The 24669-nt window shown below is 45.3% G+C and overlaps 1 protein-coding gene across 12 annotated transcripts in view; it reads right to left on the bottom strand.

The window, feature by feature from the left end:
• The window catches only part of PPFIA4 (PTPRF interacting protein alpha 4), a 211518-nt gene that overhangs the window by 72765 nt on the left and 114084 nt on the right, over nucleotides 1–24669 (bottom strand). For all 12 annotated transcript variants that reach the window (XR_008305632.1, XM_053243184.1, XM_053243185.1 and 9 more), the window contains 6 exons: nucleotides 23370–23444; nucleotides 5365–5466; nucleotides 4698–4919; nucleotides 4220–4366; nucleotides 3344–3482; nucleotides 2108–2187 (listed from right to left, as the gene is read on the bottom strand). Coding sequence is in view for 11 of the 12 variants with exons in the window: in XM_053243184.1 (XP_053099159.1) it covers nucleotides 2108–2187; nucleotides 3344–3482; nucleotides 4220–4366; nucleotides 4698–4919; nucleotides 5365–5466; nucleotides 23370–23444 (765 nt within the window). In the remaining variant the exon portion in view is untranslated. The remainder of the gene's footprint in view (nucleotides 1–2107; nucleotides 2188–3343; nucleotides 3483–4219; nucleotides 4367–4697; nucleotides 4920–5364; nucleotides 5467–23369; nucleotides 23445–24669) is intronic.

Here is a 24669-nt window from a genome sequence, read left to right as displayed (position 1 = left end):
TTTGTTTTTGACAAGGCAGTTTCAGTTGTGCTTAGAGAGACAGAGCAGGGGGATTAGCTGCAGGTGAATCACACAGCTTGCGGGAAGGGCCACATTCCTGAGGTGGCTTAGTTTGGAAGCAGCTCTTGATATGACAAGGCTCAGACTACGGGAGATTTGCTACCCCGAGTTTTGTGAACAGGAGCTTGCTAACAAATATCTAAGGAGTTTTGCATGGGGTTTAGTTGGGAAAGGTGCGTGGAGGCATACAAGTGGTCCCCCTTTATCACAAAAGAGACACTCAGCATGAGAAGGTGGTCAGCACTAGCCCACTTTTGTAATTTTCTTGGCGAACTGAGCTTAAAATCTTTAATTAGCAAACAACTGCAGCTAAGACTGAGCTTTCAAATAAACAAGCTCTATATATTCTAAGTAGCCAATGACACCAGTTAAGGTAGAATATCTGCCTGAAGGGCAGAAGTTGGAGCTGTGCAGTCAGTGCAGAGTTCCTGGTTCTCAGGGAACAAGTTCATTTCCTCAAAGCCAAGGTGGCTGACCTGGAGAAGTTCAGGGAGGCAGAGAGGTATTTGGACAAGACCCTCAGGAATCTGATAGAATCCATCTTATTTATTTAGTATTTCTCTGTGTAAACCGCCCTGAGCCAATTTTTGAAGGGCAGTATAGAAATCGAATGAATAAATAAATAATAAATAGAAGGATTCCACTCCCGTGCTGCTGTCATGGAGAATGAAGGTCTCTGGGAAGGAGGACATCAGTCTGAGGCAGAGGGGAATGCAGACAGAGGATACTCCTCCGGGGTTTGAGGGCCTCCTAGTAGTGGGTGATTTGGTCATTAGGAGCATAGAGAGATGGGTTTGTGACACATGTGTAGATTGCACAGCGACTTGCCTGCCTAGTACAAAGGTTACAGATGTCATGCAAAGTCTAGATAGGCTGTTAGGCAGTGCTGGGAAGGACTCAGCTGTTGTGCTGCATGTTGGCACCAACTATGTTAGGAAATGCAGTCAGGAGTTCTAGGAAACCAAATATAGGCTGTTAGGTAGTTTATTGAAATCCATGAACCCTAGGGTAGCATTATCTGAAGTGCTACCTGTTCCACACACAGGATCAGCAAGACAGGCAGAGCTGATTTCAATGTGTGGATGAGACAGTGGTACTGGGAGGAAGGGTAGGATAGGGATGTGCACAAAACTGGTTTTGCTGGTTTAGCTTGAATCCGGACTGGACTCGAGTCAACCCGGTCCAGCTCAGTTTTGTGCATGCTCAAGCCGGACCCAGTTTGAGTTCGAACCGAGTAGGTTCAACTGGCTCAAAGCTCTACTGGTAAAGGGGAATCAGTTGAGGATTCCCTTTTACCAGTAAAGGGGCAGGAGGGTTTTCCGAAGGGTAAAATGGTTGGGAGGGAGTAAATAACTACTCACAAGTATTTATTCACACAGCATATAATTAATCTATGGGATTCTCTGCCACGGGATGTGGTGATGGCCACTAGTTTAAAAGAGGCAAATTCATGGAGGTCTATCAATGGCTATGAGCCACCTCCAGCATCAGAGGCAAGATGCCTCTAAATACCAGTTGTGGGGAGGAGGAAGAGAGACGGCATGCTGTCATTTCTTGCCTGTGGGCTTCTCAGAGGCATCCGGTGGGCCACTGTGTGAAACAGGATGCTGGATTAGATGGGCCCAGGTTCTGATCCAGCAGGGCTGATCTGGATAGTGATGCATTGGCATTCATGATAAGTGGGTTACTGCGCTTGCGCAGGGACCTCTCAGATAGATTACAATGGCTCACCTCCAGATCATCACACAGCTAAGCAACCTGTTTTTCTTATGTTACAACTTTGTGTCATCACAACCCACCCCTAAAAAAGTGGACTTCAACAGTGTGGCTGAAGACCTGTGGCAACCACGTGGGAAGCTGCCTTTTACAGCTAGCTGCTCATGTACTGCAACATTGTGAATGGGACACTGACATTGTGACAGCAAATATAGAAGATTCTACTTAGCCATCCTCCTCCCTCCCGCGGCAACATCCTGCCCTAAACTGTTCTGCTGTAAGCAAAGTAATAAGAAGTCCAACACTATGTGCTCTATAGAAACCATCCTACCCTTGCCAGTTCTTGGTTCTTTTCCTCCAATTGAGTCTCTAGCTGCCGCAGTCGCTCTTCAATACTGCCATGTCTCTCCTCTGCCTGCACAAAACAAGTCATAGTCCAAAGAGGGAACAACGTTTATAAGCTCTGGGGATAGAGAGAAAACGTGCTTTTTCATCAAGGTCACACTGATTCAGCAGTTAGGCATAAGTGCAGCTGTACCTTAAAATTCACAGATATGACCATGGTGGATCTGCTGTCACAAGTAATTTGGGTAGCTGATACACCTGTGAGGGTTGCAGGGAATGGAATCTCTCAAAACTGATGCTAGAGGACAGGCAAATGAACAGACTAAGGGCTCTTAGTCTCTTGCTGAGTATAAATCTAAGCAATCTTGCACACAGGGTTGATGTAGTGCAGGGTAGGGCTTCTGAATCTTGCTGTATAAACTTCCCAGAAACCTCTTGGTCCCTGATCATCCTTGTAATGCCTCTACCACTTAAGAACCCTACAATAAAACTCACAAAGGCTCTGCTTCCACTTTTTTCTTAAACATGTCCAATATGAGCAAACCAAACTCTGATGATGACACAGACATGGCAAATGGGCCTCAGTCCTTTGATTCAGACTTGCCTAGCCATGCTTTGCTTCAAGACAGGATAATGTACACACTCCCATCCTGGGGAGCAACCCATGCCTTCAAATACTGTTTGTGTGGATTATATTACTACTACCACACACATTTATATACCTATGAAAAACCCAGCATGACCAGCTGGAGCAACCTAAAAGCAGCATTCCTAGCAGAGGCCAGCTTCCTATGGGAGAGACAGCTGGGTCATGTTATCTCACTGCAGCAGGTGTGTCAATGCAGAGCAAACAGAACCAAGTCACTCTTTGGGACTAAGATGAGCAGGTACTTGTAGACCCAATGCGGGGCAGTGGTAAAAATGACAAAGTAGGAGACCTGGGTTTAGATCCTCCCACAGCCATGAAGCTTACTGGGCAATCTTAAGCTAGCCACCATATCTCAACCTAATCTACCTTACAGGGTTACTGGTGAAGATAAAGTGGTCACAGAGAGAACCATGTACACCATAATGAGTTTCTTGGAGGAACAGTGGGATACAAATAAAATACACAAGCACATACAATCTCTTCTCTAACTTTTTCAAGTGGAGTTCTAAGTGCTGGATAGATGCAGAACCCATTTTGTACCCTGGGTCTTGCTGCCAACTCCTGGACATGCACTTGCCTTGGTCAATGCTGCTATCCTTTGGGCCAGTTCAGCTTCAACTTCAGGCAGCGTCTCTGCTTTCCGCATTGTCTGCTGCAGTTTCTGCTCTGCCAGTTCTAGAAGCTCCTGGAGGTGCCGTGCCTTTTCCTCACACTGTAGGCCAATGACAGAATAGCAGCAATAAATACAGGGGGCTGGGATTACTAAACGCAACCCTCAACCTTCACCACCAGTGTTTCCACTATGGTGTGCACATGTGCACACAAGTTTTTTCATGTCCACTCAGTTCGTTTTAGATCCCACTCGGGTTGAATCAGGAAGGCCCCATGTTGAATGCAAATGCTCACACACTGCCTTGATACTGCTGCCCAGAACCAAACTCATTCTGCGCACAGATGAAAAAAATTAGAAAGAACATCGTTCACAACAACCACACTCTCCAATGTATAACCTTCAAGAGAGAATTAGAGGAGCACATTGGAGTACCTGGTTTTATGGCTGCATATGCCTTGGACTCTGCTTAAAGAAGCTGTGCATCAAATTAAATGATAGCCTGATACAGCGAGTTCCCACAAATGCTTTATAATATTGTAATCTTCTCCAGCTCTGGGGATTAACTGAAGGTAAGAGCAATCTTGGCCTGCAGTCTCCACAATGCCTAGATTAGTATTATGTAAGAATAGCATTGCCCAATTGTCCATTTGAAGGGAGGTTACAGCAGTGAAGGCAAAGAGGTGGTGTTTTGGGAAATAACTCTTCAGATGAGAAGGAAAGATGTCAAGGTAAAATGTTCTGAGGGGACACTCCAAGCATTCAAAGACGAGTCCCATTATTCATGCATCTTTCAGCCATAACATGGTTTCATATGGTGTGGCATAAAAGCCCATTACCTGGCGATGGAGAGACTCTTTATTAGCCAGCTCATTCTCCAGTTTATCATTGAGGTCATGAATGGAAGTGGCTTCTCTCTGAGCTGCCAGATAGCGTTTCTCCAAGGTGGTGATCCTCTCTTCCATGTCTTCTTTCTGTGCCAAAGCCTGCGGGTATAAGGCATGAAAGAAGTCATTAACCTTGCATATATGATCCTTAAGCTGACAGAACTCTGAATGAAGCACTTGTATGAGAGGGAAAGCCCTAGACTACTAGAAGCAGGCCTAGTATTTTGTGCTTCACAAAAGAGGTTATGGCAGACAATTTTATTTTGTTAGTGGATAACTATTGCTGTAATCACAATAATACAGTAATAACCTGCTGGTAGCAGAAGCTCAGGATGCCTTTGCTACACACTGAGAAACTAAAATGATTTTTAAATTGATTCAGGGCTTCTCTTTAGACATAATCTACACAGCTAGAATAGAGTTCTCTAACCTCTCGTAGATCCCTCTGGTATTTGCTGCTCATTTCTTCAGATTTGATTAAGTCCCTCCTGGCAGTACTTAGATCTTCTTCCAGCTCGGCAATGCTAGCAGCCAGAGTAGCTATCCGTTCTTTAGCTTGCGCTAGCTCAAAGTTTTGCTTCTCTAGGAGCTCCTGTAGTTCCACAGCCCGGCTTGCCTCATCATCTGGATGTATAGAGCCATTAGGAAGTCTCTGCAAAGTCACATAACAGGGAGCTAAATCTCCAACAGTCAGTGCAACACAAAGTCAGATCAGTGGCAGAGTAATGAACAAACTGGCAAATGCCACTGAGTGACATTTCTAGAAATTATCTTCCTACCTACCAACATATTAGCACTTGAAAATACCAATTCTTTACCTTAATGCAATAAGATATGTTGGTTTGTTACCATAGATAGCACTGTTGCATTCTGGGTAGTTTGTGTCAGATGTAAATTTGGAATTAAAAAATCCTGGGCATTTATTCAACTTGCTGGTTATTTCTGAACTTTGCAATAATGAGAAAAAGTCTTATTATTGCAACCACTGCAGGCAAAGTGGTTCTCCAAATACCTGGAATTCCCATTGTTGACTCACAATCACAGATACATAGAATTTCAACAATGTCTTAGATACCTCCCAGGTCCCAGACTCTCACCTTCCAAAGAATCTTCTGCCCAGGTTCTTTGCCCTCAGTTCTTTTATCATCTTCTCCCACTGGAGCTTCCCTCTGGGAGGGGCCTTGCTGGAGAGCACTTACCTGCAAAATACATCTTCAATAGGCACTTGTGCTTGGAGGATAGTAACATGAAAAATGAATGTGAGACTGACAAAGGGAACAACTTGCCTTGTCTCCCCTGCTAACTTGGCAAAGGGGCGCCTTTTAATGTGGTGATTCTCTTTATTCAGCAGTGGGAGAGTAACTGGCCCTGTCCACCCGCAGCACAGTACCTCCAGCGACTGTCTATCTTATGTTTCTTTTTAGATTGTGAGCTCTTTGGGGACAGGGAGCCATCTTATTTATTTGTTGTTTCTCTGTGTAAACCACTTTGGAAACTTTTGTTTAAAAGCGGTATATAAATATTTGTTGTCTGTTGTCTGCCACTACAACTATTTTTAATGCTCCTAAAAATTTGGCCCCTGTTATTAAGAGGCACTCATTGAACACACCTCTGAAGACAAATTCTGTTACAGGGTGCTTGGGGGCAGGGCGGGGGGACTCATTTGGCTTTTTGTGTGTAAGATCAATTTGGAATGTAATGTAAACAGAACTACTCATACCCTTTCAAGGCTGGCGGAAAGGCAGATAGTTTGCTGTTTGTTCTGAGAACATAAGTGTTCCACAGTGGTATAGTCACAAATTCAGACGTGCAGGTACTCACCATCACAGCTCACATAGCCACACCCATCCAGCAGCCCCACCCACATAGCCACATCCCAATGCAAAAAACACCAAGCAAATGACTGCTTTATATTATTTGTGTTTTTAAATGCCATTTCCTTGTTTTCTGTGCAAACATGCAAGCTGTGAAGGAAAAAAAACCTTAAAAAAAAGACACCTGTCCAAACTATACTGGACTATATTAGCACCACCAATGATTAATACTCTGAGGGAAAGAGATGGTGACAAAAACACAGCACTATTCAATTGGGTGGACACCCATAGTACAAATGGCCACAGTAGGCCAACATCAGCTCATGGGCACTGTTAAAGCGTTATATTAAGTGTTATGTGGATCTACAGTTATAATTGTGATTCTAACACACAGTGGAAGAGCAACACCACAGCAGCAGCATTTAAAAAAGCCCTGGTGTGGAACTGGATCCCCAATGGATTTCCCTCATTGTTCTTATTTATGGGCTTCATGTGGCACATTTATCAAGATGGAAAACTGGATTGTACCCAAGATGGATAGACTTACGAGGTGGTGTGGAACATGACCATTTAATACAGAGACTTGCTATTTTGTAATTTTCTGCCATAAGACAAGTCACTTATAGGACTTTTTGTATTTTTAGGGGGGGAAATCAAAAAATCATTAAAAATCAACTATTTGTCCAATACATTTCAAATTCAAAATTCAGAGCCCTCCCACTCTGCCCTACATCTGTACCCAATATCAAAGCCCTGTAGCAAGTCACTTCATAAATATGGGGGTGGGGAGATAATGGAAAAAAAAGTTTGTCATCAGTGAGTTGAATTAGTTTTGTTCTGGGCAGCAGTATCAAGGCAGTGTGCACACATGTGCATTATGTGCCACTACAGATACCACACATGCATGCACACCATAAAAATTGAAGGAAAGAAGTGTATTCTATAATTTTGTTCTGTTTTAATGGCAGTTGCTGGTTAAAAGTGGCCTATAAAATAATAAATATTATTTTGTAGTAAATCATTAAATTATAATAAATTTTAATTTTCTTAAATGAAATAAAACAATAAAAATAACTCCCTGTTTTCTAAGCCTTGTTTATTTAAATTTAACATTCAGGAAATCATTTTTTCCCCTTTCCAATTCCAATATTAACCACTTTCAGAACTTTTTATTTGAAAGTAGTACATAAATAATAATAGTAATAATGATGATGATGATGTCACACAAGCAGAAAGCAAGAACTAATGTGTATTGATATGTGTATTGTTTTGTGTGTTACATCAGATCAAGCAGTAAAACATCAGGCTGCTTACCCTATAACTTGGGTTCTTCTAGTGGTTATCTGTGCTCTTATATGATTGGACTTTGCACCTGCATAGAGACCTCGGAGTCTTTCCAAGCTGGAAATTTATTCTCTGAAATGGGTGGTAGCCCCGCCACCTCTGGAGCAGTATGCATGTGTCTCAGCGGTCCTCCTCAGTCACTGAGTCCGGAGACCAAAAAGACTAAGAGGGGAGGATGGGTGGGTGTGTAAGAGCACAGATGACCACTAGAAGAACCCAACTTACAGGTAAGCAACCTGACATTCTTCGACATGGTCTCTGTGCTCAACATGACTCGGCGAATAGCAAGCTGCACCCTGTGCAAATCTTACTTGAAGGTGAGACTTCATGCAAAAAGTGGTTGTAAACCTGCAGTACCGAAGGTAGAATCTTTGCAGGAGCGGATGTCCAAGGAATAGTGCTGCATAAAGGAGTGCGGTGATGCCCATGTGGCAGCCTGGCAGATGATATTGAGAGGAATGGCTCTATCAAAAGTGGCAGATGCTGCCATGGCTCTGGTGGAGTGAGTTTTCAGAGATGAAGACGGTTGTTTCTTCACAATCTTACAGCTTAGCGAGATGGCACGGGTCACCCAGCAAGAGACAGTCTGAGCAGAAGCTTGCCTGCCGCGGTTGGGGCCCAAGTGAGAAAGGAAGAGGGTGAGAGAGGAATGCCAGTCCTTCGTCCAATGGACATAGTAAGCTAGAGCTCTTCTAACATCTAGTGTGTGTAGGCGGTGTTGGGTGTTGTCTGATGGGTTTGGAAAAAAGATGGGGAGAGAGAGAGGTTGTGATCAGTGAAAGGAGGAGACAGCTTTGGGGAGGAAAGCGACATTTGCCCGGAGAACCACCTGGTCTTTGTGGAAGATCAGGTAAGGGGAATCTACACTGAGGGCCCTTAGCTCGCTAACGCGGCAAGCAGAAGTGATAGCTACTAAAAAGGCCACCCTGCAGAGGCTATGGGTTCAAACAGGGCCCCCATTAAACAGGTAAGTATGAGGGACAGGTCCCAGGAGGGGACCGTAACAGGAGTGTCCGGGTATAAGGTGGGCAAGATCCTTCAAAAAATGCTTAACCATAGGGTCTTGAAACCAGGAAGTAAAGCTAGGAGGGGAATGGGCTATGATGGCGGCCAGATGAACTTTAAGGGATGACATCTTCAAGCCTGATTCTTTGAGAGACAGAAGATAAGAACAGACGTGCTGGGTAGAGTACGTTTCCTGTGAGGTCCCTTTGGATGATAGGATGTTTAGGAACTGTGTCAATTTATGTTGAGAGGACTTTATTGTAGCAGGTTTGTGGGAAGCTGCAAGGACAACTTGGAGGTTTGGTGGAAAAGCAGCCTGATCCACCATGCCATGCAACGGAGGCGGAGAATATCAGGATACAGCAATTGTCCGGACTTCTGAGACAGAAGGTAAGGTAGCGAAGGAAGGTGGCAATACTTGCTGGATGAAAGTTGCAGGAGGCGGGGAAACCAGGGTCTCCTAGGCCACCATGGGTAATGAGGATACATTCTGGTTGGCTCTGTAGAAGTTTCAGTAGGATCCTGGGGATCAGTGAAATTGGGGGGGAAACAGGTATGCTAGAAGTCCAGTGCAGGAGACTGCAAAGGCATCGCCTAGGTATTGACAGCCAAGGCCTGCTCTGGAGCAGTAAAGGCGGCACGGGTTTTTAGGTGGGAGGTGAAGAGGTCTACCTGCGGGTGGAACCAACTTCAAAAGAGAGATCTGAGAGTCTGGTGGTCTAGTTGCCACTCGTGGGAGGTGATTCTTGCTCTGTTGAGAGTATTGACCTGAATGTTGGCTCTGGCCTGTATATGAATGGCTCAGGGTGTGATGGAGTGACATACACACCAGTGACAGAGGTCCATGGCCAGGTGAAGTAGGGCTATGGAGGTGGTTCCTCCCTGTCTGTTGAGGTAGGATTTCGCAGTAGTGTTGTTGGTCTGAATAGTGATGGAAGACCAAGCTAGGAGTGGAAGGAAGCTGCAAAGAGCTTTGAAAATTGCTAAGAGTTCTAGGTAATTGATGTCGTGAGTGGGCTCTGATGCCGTCCAGACCCTTCAGGTGGAGATGCTCCATGTGAGCCCCACAGCCCATCTCTGAAGAGCCTTTAGTCAGAATGAAGTGAGGAGGCAGAAGATGGAATGGAGACCCAAAACATAGATTGCAGGGGTATAGACACCAGCAGAGGAATAGGCAAACATGGAGTGGCACACAGAGCCAATGGATCTGAGGGTCACCACTGGGGATGAAAACTGCGTAGAAACCAGTGTTGTAGTGGTCGGGATCTGAGAAGAGCTTGAGGAAGTACATGAGTGATGGAGGCCATACAGCTGAGGAGCTATTGGATGACGTGAACCCTGTGGAAACAGTGGGTAGCTACTGTAGTTGCCATGGAGAAGAAAAGATTGAATCCTGCATTCAGGTAAGTAGAGTCTTGCATGGAAGGAGTTGAAGAGGAGACCTAGGAACTCTATGCAAGGCATTGGCGTGGTTTTTGACTTCTTGTAGTTGATTTGGAGGCCTAGACTGGTTATTCATTCATTTATTTATTAGATTTATACCCTGCCCAAACCTATGTCTCTGGGCGGCTAACAACAATTAAAACACATATAAAAGTTAAAACAATACAGTAATTTAAAAACCATAAAATTAACAGTACTTTTTAATTAAACACCTGAGAAGGCTTGGGTTAAAAAATGGGTTTTCATATTTAAAAATAGCCAGAGACGGGAGGATCATAACTCAGCAGGGAGCGCATTCCACAATCTTGGGGCAGCAGCCGAGATGGCCCGTCTCTGTGAGACCACCAAAAGAGTTGGCAGTAACTGGAGATGGACCTCCTCAGATGACCTCAATGGGCGGTGGGGCTCATAATGAAGAAGACGCTCTCTTAGATACCCAGGGCCTAAGCCGTTTAGGGCTTTGTAAGTTATAACTAGCACTTTGTATTTTGCCCGGAAACCTATCGGCAGCCAGTGTAACTCCAACAGCAAAGGAGTAATGTGGTCTCTTCGAAATGACCCAGAGACCAACCTGGCTGCTGCATTCTGAAACAAATGAAGTTTCCGGACTACGTACAAAGGCAGCCCAACGTAAAGCACATTACAGAAGTCAAGTCTGGAGGTTACCAACGAATGTACCACTGTTTTGAGGTCACTGATCTCGAGAAACGGATGCAGCTGGTGTATCAGCCAGAGCTGATAGAAAGCACCCCTGGCTACCGCCTCAACCTGAGAAACCAAGGAGAGGTGTGGATCCAGGAGTACTCCCAGACTGTGGACCTGTTCCTTTTGGGGAAGTGTGACCCCATCTAGAACAGGTAGATCAAAATAATATCTGGAGTTCTGACTCCACACAATAAGTACCTCCGTCTTATCTGGAATCAGCTTCAGTTTATTCTCCCTCATCCAGCCCATTACTGCTTCCAGGCAGGCATTTAGGGAGGATATGCCATCACCTGAAGAAGTTGACATGGAGAAGTAGATCTGGGTGTCATCAGCGTACTGGTAACACCCAGCTCCAAATCCCCTGATGATCTCTCCCAGCGATTTCATGTAGATGTTAAAAAGCATTGGAGAGAGTATGGAGCCTTGAGGGACACCATACTTAAGCTTAGATTTTGAAGAGCAACAATGTCCAATCGACACCATCTGGAACCTGTCCGAGAGGTAGGAGCGGAACCACTGTAAAACAGTGCCTCCCACCTCCAACCCCCTCAGACACTCCAGAAGTATGGTCGATAGTATGGTCGATAGTATCGAAAGCCGCCGAGAGGTCCAAAAGGACCAACAGAGTCACATTTCCTCTGTCAGGCCACCACTGTCTCAATTACCTTGCCCAGCCACGGGAGATTGGAGACAGGTCTATAATTGCTCAATTCTGAGGGATCTTGTGCAGGCTTCTTTAGAAGAGATCTAATAATTGCCTCCTTAAGACAATGAGGCATCCTGCCCTCCCTCAGAGAAGCATTTATGATTTCTACCAGGCCGCCTACAACAGCCTCCCTGCTAGATAGAATAAGCCATGTTGGACAAGGGTTAATAGAACAAGTGGTAAGCCTCACCGATCCAAGCAGCTTGTCCACATCCTCAGGAGTTACAAACTGAAATTGATCCAGTCGAATCGTATAAGAGGAATTGTTGGACACCTCCAGTTCAGACATCAAATTAATTGTGGAGTCTCCATCTAAGTTTGCTCGAATCCGAGAGATTTTGTCTGTGAAAAATTCATTAAACACATCACAGCGGGTGACTGATGCTTCCAAATTCTGGTTCAAGGGAGTGAGGGCAGATACTAGTTCCCTCACAACCCTGAACAACTCTGCTGGACGTGAACTCGCAGAAGCAATACGGGAAGAAAAGAATTGCTTCTTTGCTGCATGTATTGCCTGAGCATAGATCTTTAAGTGTGCTCTATGTCATAATCTGTCGGATTCGAGTCGAGTCTTTCTCCACTTGTGCTCCAGTTGCCTACCTTGCCACTTCAGCCCCCGTAGATCTTCCATATACCAAGGGGCCAATTTTGAAGCGGGTCGGAGCAATCGTGTCTACTGCCCCGGTGAGCAAGTTATTCCAATTCTCAACCAGGGCATCAACAGGATCACCAGCAAAACCAACATTGAATCCTTCCAAGGCTTACTGGAATCCTGCTGGATCCAATAACCTCTTCAGGTGGACCATTCTAATAGGCCCCTCACCCCTTTGGAGGTGGGAGGGATATGGTGGATTGGAGCGCCTGTTGAAGGTTGTGAGGGCTGTCTGCTACCAGGAATCAGTCATCTAAGAATGGGAAAGGTTGTATGCCTTGTTGTAGAAACACAACAATGGTGGCCATACATTTTATAAAGTTGTGTGGTGCAGAGGTGAGGCTGAAGAGCAGAGCTCTGAATTGATAAGTTTTGTCTTGTACTGTAAAGCGGAGATAGTGGCGGTGTTATAGGTGGATGGTAAGATGGTAACACACGTCCTTGAGATCCAAGGAAATGAACCATGCACCCCTGCATAGGAGGGCAAGAATGGTAGGTATGGTGACCATCTAGAAGTGCTTGTGGATTACAGTATACAACAGCTGAGGTCTCGAAGGTCGAGGATGGGGTGGAGACCTCAGTCTTTGGGACTGTGAAGTAGGTGGAGTGGAAACCCTGAGAGTTCAAGTTGAGAACTGGTTCTATTGCTTGTTTGTGTAGTAGCAATCTAACTTCTGACAGTAGAGTAGGGGTAGGAACTGTAGGAACAGGGAGGTTGCAGAGATATGGAAGAGAATTCCAGAGTATCGCTGATTCTGATTATTGTGAGGAGCCACAGATCTGATGTGATTGACTCCCAGGTCGGGAGAAAGGCGGGTCCCAAGTCAGTGCTGGAACAAGGAGTCACTGCTTCTTGGACAAAGGAGGTGCCGGTCTGGATTTTGGAGCGGGCTGGCACTGTGTGGTGAAAGAGGGTCATCTCCCATAGGGTTGGTAGCTTGGAAAGCGAAATGAGCGATCCCCCTGGTGATACAGAGGTGGGGGTCATTGTGGAGATAGCCTCTTCCACCTGTTGGACCTGTAAGGTCTGGTAGCTTGAGGCTGGTTGCTCATAGAATGAGCGGTGTTACGGAGCTGTTGAACTTTTTGAAGGGTTTCATTGGTCTTTTCTCCAAAGAGAGCTTCCTCATCAAAGATTAGATCTTCTGTACGAGCATGTGCATCGTGTGCGAGAGCAGAGAAGAGTAGCCAGGCATGCCTGCAAATGGCTACAGAGGTGGACATGACCTTAGCCATACACTCAGTGGACTGCCTTACTCCGTAAAGCTCCTGTTTAGCTAATTGTGCCACCTCTCTCTCTCTCACACCTTGATGGAGTCCTTGTCTGGAGGTAGGTGACCCAGTTCCATGCATTACCAAAGGAAGTGGTTATATCGAGCATTGTAAGCTAGATAACTGGCAATTCAGAGGTGGAGAGTGGAGATGGAGTATAAGCGCCTGCCAAACGCGTCCAGCTTTCTCCCCTCTTTATTGGGGGGCAGGGGAGTAGAAGTTAGGCAAGACCTATTCTTGGATAGAGACGACTTAATCACCACCGAGTTGGCCATGGGGTGTTTCAACAACAAGGCTCCGGTCTGTTCTTTTTCAGTGTGACAGAAGCTCTCAAGACACTTGGTGAGATGAGGTAGCAAAGAGGGTTTCATCCAGCATGATTTTGTGATGTCTAGTAAAGCTGCATTCAAAGGGAGTGAAACAGGAAGTCTCGTGTCCACCTCAATGAGGCCAAACAGGGGGTCTGGATCCACCTTATTTTGTTGAGAGAGTTGAACTCCCACCGGGCCTCTGGTCTGAAAGAAGATCAGGCAGGGTAGAGCCCAGTGATGTCAGATCAGATCGTAGAGAACAGATATCAGTGTCATCATAGTATGCTTCTGGGTCAGAGAAACCCAGCTCCTCAGGCTGGGTCTGGTCTAAGGTTTTTGAAGTGTGCTGTTCATGTTTGAGGGGAGGTTCTTGTTGTCTTGGAAGTGGCAGACAGGTAGACCTCAGAGGTGGTGGTGGTGGTGGTGGAGGAGGAGGTCTCTGGGCCTCAGATTTCTGCTTGAGGATTGGTTGTTTGGTAGTTGGCAAAGGCAGATCTCTGTCCAGATGTCCGGGTGGCCTAGTGGCTGCCCGAGGCGGGGAGTGAGAGCAGTCTCTAGACATAGCCTTGTAATCCTGTTGGTGCAGCTGGGAGTGGCACTGAGCGTAGGCCCGGGGGGGGGGGTCTGCCAGGTGGTGTCATAAAGGTCCCATTACCTCTGGTGATAGGAAGGCTCCGGTTGGTAGGATCGATAGGCTGGTGCTTTGTCCCAATTGGAGTAACACTGGTCAATGTAGGATGGTTGACAGCAGTTTATCAAGTGGAAGGCTGAAGGACCTGCCCCGGCTAGGAGCCCTATCTGAGTGAGGGAAGCAGGCTTCAAATTCGGATTCAAAATTGGCTTTCTGGAGTATGAGCACAGGTTCGTATGAGTGGTCGTCTTGACTTTCTTGGATATCCAATGGGCCCTCAGGATCATTGAGGATGTCCTTGGCTTCCGAATGGATATAGTGTCGATCCTCGGGTTTGAGACCTTCCTCAGGCTTGAAATCTTCTTTGGGATCAAGGCAATCCTCCATTTCCTCGGAGTCAGGGTCAACAGCAAGCTCTTTGGGATCAATGGTCGGATTTGACTGTCGTTGCCTCGTTTCTAACTGTATAGCTATCTTGCGTTCCTTTGGGGTTTAACCGAGATTTCTTGGGTAGCAAGTTTGCATCTGAGAGGCTGAGCTACCTCCACAGGTTGTCGTACCTTTTTCTTCTTTTTTAGCAGAGAAGAAGAGCTCGCCGAGTCCGAAGGCTTAGGGACCTGAAGAAGTGGAGCTCATGGATGAAGTAGTGGAGGTAGTACAAAAGCGGCCATTTTAGGAGCCATAGGCTCTGAAGTCTGCCAGGGAGTGGGAGCAGCCATGCCCCCAACGAGGGTGGCAGAAGAGGAGGGCTGCAAGCCCAAATTGGGGGGGGGAGCATTAGCCTGCATTCCCAGAGCTCTTGAAGAGGTGCTGCGCCTGTTTCCAAAGCCACAATAGAAGGTGGGAGGCGCAATTCTTTCTCACTTGTTTGGTGAACTTAGCACAGTGAGAGCAAGCATCAACCTTATGTGCCTCACCAAAGCAAAACAGGCAGCAGCTCTGTCCATCCATGAAGGGTAGTTTAGCCCTGCACTGGACACAAAGTTGGAATGTGACCTTACTGGCCATAAGAGAGCCAGAAGGCCTAAACTCTGAGCCCTCAAGGGCAAAAGGGAGGGGGGCCCGCAGAGTAAATAAAAACGCGAACAAAGAGGTAGATAACATTGAACTAAACAGCAGAGAGAGAAGGAACAAAATATAAAAGGATAAAGGGGTAAAAATTCTCCTCCCCCCCCCTTCAACTTGGAGCAACTCACAGAAGTGTCGCTCTGTCAGCAGACGAAGGAAGACGGAGGAGGACTGCTGGGACACATGCGTACTACTCCAGGGGGGAGTGGCTACCACCCATTTCAAAGAATAAATTATCAACGAGGTCTCTGCGCAGGCACAAGGCCGAATTATGTTGAGCACAGAGACCACATCGAAGAACATTTTGTAACTTGTTCTAGAATCACTGTAGAAGTATCGCATATAATTTTTCAAAATATAACAAATTATTTTATTTTTAACCTTAACAAAACAAAGTAAATATAAAAATAAAGCAAAGGAAGTATTCTGGGGGTGAGGTTAGAGTGTGGTGTGGTGGGTGTGGGTATTTTCCTTATGTTAAGATTTTTTAAAAGCACGTCTTTAAAAAAAAAATTGAACTAATTCCGCTAATATTCAATGAGAACCAATAAGTAAACATTCAAAAATATATATTCTCCTGGGGAGGAGAAAGCAAAATTCAGTATTATTTCCACAGCGCCTTACCAGTGGCAGCATCGAAAACTTATTATTTATAAATTTCATAAATAATTTATTAGCGGAACTCCTAACTCAGCCTTTTGGGGTTCTTTGAGAGGGTTTGGAAAGGTACTCAGTCAAGTCAGTCAAGAAAGGTTTGGAAAGATTCAGCAACAACAATGAATGAATGAATAGCTCTGCCACACGGTCCTTCTTTACTAGCCCTCTGCCCAGCTGTATACTAGCCCTCTGCCCAGGGAGACATGATAGAGGTCTATCAAATTATGCATGGTGTGGAGAAAGTGGAGAGAGAGAAATTCTTCTCCTTCTCACATAACATTAGAACCAGGGGTCATCCCATGAAATTGATTGCCAGGAAATCTAGGACCAACAAACGGAAGTACTTTTTCACACAATGCGTAATCCACTTGTGGAATTCTCTGCCACAAGATGTGGTGACAGCCAACAACCTGGATGGCTTTAAGAGGGGTTTGGATAACTTCATGGAGAAGAGGTCTATCAACGGCTACTAGTCAGAGGGCTATAGGCCACCTCCAGCCTCAGAGGCAGGATACCTCTGAGTACCAGTTGCAGGGGAATAACAGCAGGAGAGAGGGCATGTCCTCAACTCCTGCCTGTGGCTTCCAGCGGCATCTGGTGGGCCACTGTGTGAAACAGGATGCTGGACTAGATGGGCTTTGGGCCTGACCCAGCAGGGCTGTTCTTATGTTTCCCCCTCAACTAACTGGCCCTATCCACCCCCAGCACTGTACTTCCAGTGACTGTTGCTGGTGTCTATCTTATGTTTCTTTTTAGAATGTGAGCCCTTTGGGGACAGGGATGCATCTTATTTGTTTGTTATTTCTTTGTGTAAACCACCCTGAGCCATTTTTGGAAGGGCGGTATAGAAATCGAATTAATAATAACAACAACAACTCTCTTGCCCCACAGCCTCGTGAGCTCACCACCAAATTACCATCCACTTTTTAAAATCAGCCTTTGTGTGTTTGAGCTTTTTACACTTTATTTAGCTTTATAACAACTTCAATTGCTGTGTTGACAGCTCTTCGAGGAGGGGTTGAAATATTTTAAGCAAACTATTTACCCAAGGAGGGAGGGTGGGATGGGGTGCAGTGATGGCAGCGACTGCAGGGAGGGGGCGCGAGGAAGTTACCGAGGTGGGAGGTGGTAAGCTCCTTCCAGCTCCCCTCCCTCCTCCTGAGTGACTGCATGGGCCTCTCGCCTCTCTGTTTCCTCCACTTGAAGGAAGGCTGGAAACAGGCTACTTAGCAGAGAGGTGAGAGGCCCATGCAGTCACTTGGGAGGAGAGAGGAGAACTAGAAGGAGCTTCCCCACCACCACCCTCCATGCAGCAGCCACCACCGCCACGCCCCATCCCACCCTCCCTCCCTGGGTAAATATTTATTTAAAGGGCAACTCTCCCCTGTCGCCATGCTGACAAAAGCCCATGTTACTGTGGTGGTAGCAGAGCCAATTCCTCCGATCTTGCCATGCAAGGGCACAAGCAGAGGGGGGAAGGCAGAGGGGGAAGGGGAGAGCATTGATTGGGAAATTGCAACCGGTCTCATCAACCGCAACTTGAGTGTATGCGATTCTCCGGGGGTTTCATTGGTGAGAGGAGCGATTTTCTGAGGGTGAAAGGCGGGAAAGAATGGAGGAGTGTTGTGGAGAATTGAAGGAGTGTTGGAGAGGTGGAGGAGAGAGAGAGAGACGGAGGAGAAAGGGAGGCAGAAAAGCAGAGGAAGGAGAGATTGGGAGCAGTGGTCCCTCTAATTTTTTTCATCTCTGTGCGGAATGAATTTTGTTCTGGGTGGCAGTATCATAGCAATGTGTGTACATGTGCATTCAGAGCGGGACCTTCCTAATTCAACCTGAGCGGGATCTAAAAATAACTGAGCGGACATCAGAAAACTTGTGAACGCACAGACGTGCGCATGCCTTAGAGAAAACACTGATTTAGAGAAGCAGAGCTGAGATGTGCACAGGAAAACTGCAAAATTTTGGGTGCTGTATATGTTGGGGCTATACAGCAATGGCTTTCATTGCTGCTGGGGGGAGCCTGCATTTCACTGTTTGCTGCTTGGGGGAGCCTGCATGTGCTGAGGGGGCTGTGTTATGGCTGCTGTGTCTTCACTGCTTTGTTTGCACTGCTTTTTAAGGAGAGGTAGAAGAGTGAAGGTGAGAGAGAGAGGAGCAGGTGTGTGTGTGGGGGGGGGAGGACACTCAGAAAATGGGTCCAAAGTGTGCAGGCAAGGGAAAGGAAGTTGCTGTGGCCAAGGAATGTCATGCCCCTGGAGGACAAAATCAAAGTCTTGCTTTGGTCCTCCTTCAGGGAGTCCAACAGTGTGGCTAGAAGATTGTTCGGGGTCAGCGAATCGACCATTGCAGCATCAAGAAGAATGAGGATGCCATCAGAGGCAGTGTTGCCAGTGGGACCCAATCCTTTCTGAAGGTTTTGTACATGCCATGAGACCTCAACATTGAGAAGATGGAGAAGGCCCTGAACATCTGGATAGAGAACCAGATACAGAAAAAGGTCCCTCTCAGCACGCGCATGATCTGCATCAAGGTGCAGAAGATCTACAGGCACCAGGTGGGGAGCTCTGGAGAGGGAGACCCAGAGAAGTTTAAAGGGCTGGTTTGAGAACTTCAAGAAGTGCTTCAGCCTTCACAATGCAGAACAGGAGCCTCTGCAGACCAGGAGGCTGCAACTGCCTTTCCTGCCGAGCTGAAGAGGCTGACTGAGGAGAAGTCTATGTGCCTGACCAGGTCTTCAATGCAGACAAGACTGGACTCTTTTGGAAGAGGATGCCTAACTGCACCTTCATTGCCAAGGAGAAGAGAAGGGCTCCAGGATTCAAGGCTGCAAAGGACAGGCTGATCCTTCTGTTCTGCACCTATTATTATTTATTTACACAGTCAGACAGGTATTATTGACTCGTTTGTTTTATCCAGACATTGAGTCCTTCCCAAGGACCTGGGATGGCTGAATTGTTGTTGCTGTTATTATAGATATCGTCGCAGAATATAGGCTGTTCCCTGTAAAGTTGCTTTTTGTAATTGGCTGATGGTGATTTCTGTGGCCCCTATGGTGTTGAGGTGCTCTTCAAGTTGAATTGCACCTAGGGCACCAAGTACCACTGGGATTATTTTTGACTTTTTCTGCCACAGCCTTTCATTTTCAATTTGTAGATCTTCGTATTTTGTTATTTTTTCTATCTCTTTTTCTTCTATTCTGCTATCCCCTGGTATTGCTATGTCGATGATTTTGATTTGTTTGTCTTTCTTCTCGACTACAGTTATACCTGGTGTATTGTGAGGTAGATGTTTGTCTGTTTGTAGTCGGAAGTCCCATAATATTTCTGCATCTTCATTTTCTACAACTTTTTATTTATTATTATTTTATTTATTTATTTGATTTGTATACCGCCCTTCCAAAATGGCTCAGGGCGGTTTATGGTCACACCAATTTTTGGCTACAGGTAGCTTGTATTTTTTGCAGACGTTCCAGTGTATCATCCCTGTTACCTATGCCTTTGTTTGTAGTCAGTCTGTGCAATCTTTTTACAACAGCTGATTAGGTGGTCCACAGTTTCATCTGCTTCTTTACAAAGGCGGCACTTGCTGTTTGTTGTTGACTTTTCTACTTTTGCTCTTATTGCATTTGTTCTTAGTGCCTGTTCTTGTGCAGCCAGTATTAAACTTATTCATTAATTAATTATAATTTATTATCTCTTGTTTACACAGTCAGACAGGTGTTATTGACTGGTTTGTTTTATCCAAACATCGAGTCCTTCCCAAGGACCTGGGATGGCTGAATTTTATTGTCAATTGTTATAGATATCGTCGCAGAATATAGGCTGTTCCCAGTAAAGCTGCTTTTTGTAACTGGCTGACGGTGATTTCTGTGGCCCCTACGGTGTTGAGGTGCTCTTCAAGATCTTTTGGAACTGCACCCAGGGCGCCAATTACCACTGGGATTATTTTGGTCTTTTTCTGCCACAGCCTTTCAATTTCAATTTGTAGATCTTTGTATTTGGTGATTTTTTCTATTTCTTTTTCTTCTATTCTGCTATCCCCTGGTATTGCTATGTCGATTATTTTCACTTGTTTTTCTTTCTTCTCGACTACAGTTATATCTGGTGTATTGTGTGGCAGATGTTAAATAATAATAATTAATAAATAATAATAATTATATATATTATATTATATAATTATTATTATATTATATATTTATTATTACTACTACTACTACTACTACTACTACTACAACTACAACATTTATATCCCGCTCTTCCTCCAAGGAGCCCAGAGCGGTGTACTACATACTTGAGTTTGTCTTTCACAACAACCCTGTGAAGTAAGTTAGGGTTGGGGAAGGGTTGGTGTTCCACTGTTTCATTTGCTTCTTTACAAAGCCGGCACTTGCTGTTTGTTGTGGATTTTTCGACTTTTGCTCTTATTGCATTTGTTCTTAGTGCCTGTTTTTGTGCAGCCAATATTAAACCTTCTGTTTCTTTCTTCAAGTTGCCCCTCTTAAGACATTGCCAGGTCTTGGTGAGGTTTGATTTTCCACTTATATTGTGCAAATATTGACCATGCAGGGGCTTATGTCTCCATTTTTCTGCTCGGTTCTTGACTTGTTCTTTCTTGTAGGCCGGCTTTGTTTCATTGGTGTTGAATAGTTTCTTGTTCTTGACCATTTGAAGTGCATCTTCTTCACTGTCCTTGATATATTCTTCAAGGCCTCTTTTCTCCTCCTCTACTGTTTGATGGACTTGTAGCATTCCTCTTTCACCTGAGCTGCGAGGGAGGTAGAGCCTATCTACATCACTGCGGGGGTGCAGAGCATGATTGATGGTCATGATTTTCCTCATCTTACGATCTAGCGTCTCTAGCTCTGCCTGGGTCCAGTCTATTATTCCTGCAGTGTATCTGATAACTGGTATAGCCCAGGCGTTTATGGCTTGTATGGTGTTCCCGTCATTGAGTTTGGACTTGAGGATTTTTCTAACTCTCCTGATGTATTCACTTCCAATTTTTCTTTTAACTTCAGTGTGTGCAGTGTTATCAGCCTGGAGTATGCCCAAGTATTTGTAATGTTCTTTCTTTTCCAGGTTCTTGATGTTGCTTCCATTGGGCAATTCTATTCCTTCTGTTTTTGTTATTTTTCCTCTGTTCATTATTAATGCAGCACACTTGTCTAGTCCAAACTCCGTTACTATATCACTACTGAATATACGGACAATGTTTAGCAGTGATTCGATTTCTGACTGGCACTTTCCATACAACTTCAGATCGTCCATGTACAGCAGATGGTTTATTTTACTTGATGTTTTAGATGTTTGGTATTATTATTATTAATTCAATTTCTATATTGCCCTTCCAAAAATGACTCAGGGCAGTTTGCCTCTGAGTATCTTGATGGTCAAGCCCATGCTGGTCTACTGGTCCCCGAATCCACGGGCATTGAAGGGGAAGAACATGAACCACCTCCCTGTGTTCTGGAGACTGAACACGAAGGCCAGGGTAATGTGCACCATCTTCATGTCCTGATTCAATGACTGCTTTGTGCATGAGGTGAAGTGCTACCTAAGAAAAGAACCTGGCTTTCAAGGGGCTGCTGATATTGGACAATGCCCCAGGGAAGCCTCCAGACCTGCTGCTTGCCCACCCCAATGTGGAAGTGGTGTTCATACCTCCAAACACCACATTACTCAACCAGCTAATGGACCAAAGCATCATCCAGGCTTTCAAGAGCTACAACACCAGGAGGAACTTTAAACACATTGCTGACCTGATGGATGGCAACCCTGACATGACCCTGAAGGAAGCCTGGAAGGGCTACAATATCACCCATGCCTTGGCCATCATCAAGGAGGCAATGGATGAGCTCAGTAGCAGCAGCCTGAATGCCTTTGGAGGAAGCTGTGGAAGGGGCTGTGAGAGACAACACTTCCATGCCAGCTGCAGAGGAAAAGGTTGGGAGGATAGTGGCTTCTGCTAAGCAACTTGGCGGCGAGGGCTTTGAGGACATCCAGCCAGCCGAGTTGCTAAGCTCCTGGAGTCACACTCTGAGGAGCTCACAGAGCAAGATCTGGAGGCCCTGATCAAATCCTCCAGTGATCAGGAAGAAGCTGGTGAAGAAGAGGAAGACTTAAGGGCCACAGCAAAGTTGACCCTTGAAAAGATCAACAGATTCCTCAGACATGCCTCAGGGCTGGCAGATGAGGCAGTGGACATGGGCCCCTTTATGCAGCACAGTCTGACATTCAGGCAGGGACTGAATGAACTGATTCAGCCCTACATAGAGGTCCAAAAAGACCTCAGGAAGAAGATGGCACAGCCAACACTTCTGAGCTTTTTCAAGAGAGTGCAGCCTGGCACTCCAGAGCAGCCTAGCACTTTGGGGAGCAGCTATGAACTGCCCGCAGTTATGACTGCAGATGGTGTAGATGGCACATCATCATCATCATCGGAGGGTGCTGGCACACCCTCTTGCCCTTTAATATCCTCTCCTAGCCACCTGACCCCTTCCTTCCCCGACTGCAACCCAACACATCCCTCCTACCCCTCCTCCTCGGCATCCTGGCCATCTGCATGGCTGTCAGGTATGGAAAGCTTCTCATTAAGATTTCTTGTGTTCTGTTTTCTTTTTATTCTAAAATGCATTTGAGTGGTTGGGTGGGGGTTCAGTCAAGGGGCTCAATCTGTTCATTCCTCTTAGTGACTCTTGGCAACTCTTGCTGATTCTGTTGATATTTATGGAGTTTTGGTGATTTGGGGGTTGTTGTTTTTTAGCATTTTCCCCCTTGATTTTAAGTGCTTTTGTGGTCACAATTCCCCTAACCCCATTGCCATTGGTTTCAATGCCTTGCCAACTGCAAATTTGCCAACCGCAGGGTTCTGTGGGAACATAACCCTTGCAGTGGGTAAGGGATGACTGTACACATTAAGTTCAGCTGAGCATGGCTGAAATGCACCCTCCCTTCTTTTCACAGTTAACAATATTGCAATATTTCTTCTTGCTGCCATTAACATTTCTTGATACTGATGCACTGTATTTTGAGCTTTTGCCTTCCAAATACTCTCCAGTCACACTTAAGCTACTGGACCACATTACTTCTTAGCAACTCATCTTGGGTTCAGAACACTAAGAAGTTCCCTGGACAGCTAGGATGGTCTTCTACGATTTCTTCCATTCTTATTCATCTCAGTGACTGATAGTTTAATTGCTTGCAACCAATATTCCTTATATTAGTATAGAAACTTCCAATCATTTTAGAAGCACTATTCACCTCTTAAACCACTCCCATTTGCACTGTCAGGTCTCTCTTCCCTTTCACCACCCTGAGGTATCACATGGTCAAAACATGACAACAGTGGATCATACTTCACTGACAAATCAGTCTATGCAGCTCCATATTACATAATCCAGACACCACAAGACATTCTTGCTGCATTTAGTAGTCTCCAATTCTTTGAGAAGCAACTCTATGAAAACTGCATTGGAATTTGCAGTACTATATTTACCTGCTGGTGAGCACTGGAAAGCTGTTCTTCTAGTGTAGCCACTCGTTCCAGTGCTGCCCGCAAGCGCTCTCTCACCTGAATGCATATAATGGGGGAGGAATGTTTATTTTTCAAAGACAGAATGGATGCATAGTCTTCAACAATACATTTGGTAATATCAGCCTAAAAACCCACATTTAAGAAATGACTAGCATCAGGAAATCCAGTTCATAACATAGATCATTCAAGCTAGTTACTGTCTCCTCCTCATGTAGCATAAGAGTTCATAAGAACTGCACTAACTTAGTGGTGGCTCAAGATTTCTGTGCTCCTGAGGCAGGGCGCCAAATGCTGACCTCCTTGCAAAGGGCCTTCTCCATATCTTTCTCTCTCTCTCTCTCTCTCTGAGCAGAAGAGCTTCATGTTGCCTTGCTGCCCAAATAATCTGCTAAGGCAACTGCCTCACCTCATAAAAGGACTGCTCCTGGCATCGTAGCTAACTATGTAAGAAGGGTCAAATTGCATGATTGGGGCATGCATGCTTTTTTTCCCCCTCTTAGCACACACAGGGGAACTCAATCTGGATTGGAACCATAATTGAGGGAGTGAGCTTAGTCCTCACCTTGGTCCCAATATGGATTTAGGGCACCTTGCAGCTGCTATTTGACACAGGGGGGAAAACCCTACTGGCACCAATGGGAGCTTTGATCCTGAAGCAAATATCAGCTGGTGGGCAGAATATCTAGTTCAGGACTGCAGTGGTGGCAAAACAAAACAAAAAAACCTTCCCCACCAAGGTCCCAATCCAGTCTGGGAGGGTCCCATGCACATGTACTATTTATTTTTGATAACTCAAACACACCGGTCCAAATTATGCAACAAGTATATTTATAATTTATAATTTATTTATTTATTATTTATATACGACCTGATATGTGTATCTCTAGGTGGTGTATATACACATTAACACAAATATAAAATGGAATAAAAACAATTAAAACAATTTCACAGAATAAAAAAAAGTTTCACAGAATAAAGCAATTTCATGGTATAAAAATGATTAAACAGTTTAACATTAATTTCAGTTTAAAAGACAGATAACAGATGTGTCTTGAGGGTCTTCCTAAAAGCAAACAGAGATGGAGATGCTCTTATTTTGACAGGGAGCATATTCCAAAGTCCCAGGGTCGCCACCAAGAAGGCCCGGTCCTGAGTTGCCAAAGGAGCCAGTGGCAACCATAACCGAACCTCTCCAGATGTATCGAGATTGTATAGTTTGACCCTACATAACAAGAAATACTGTACTTTATATACAAATACA

Source organism: Hemicordylus capensis, chromosome 4, assembly GCF_027244095.1.
Source record: "Hemicordylus capensis ecotype Gifberg chromosome 4, rHemCap1.1.pri, whole genome shotgun sequence".
NCBI classification, from domain to species: Eukaryota; Metazoa; Chordata; class Lepidosauria; order Squamata; family Cordylidae; genus Hemicordylus; species Hemicordylus capensis.
The sequence above is the reverse complement of the archived record's forward strand: the minus strand, read 5'-3'. Positions and strand labels throughout refer to the sequence as shown.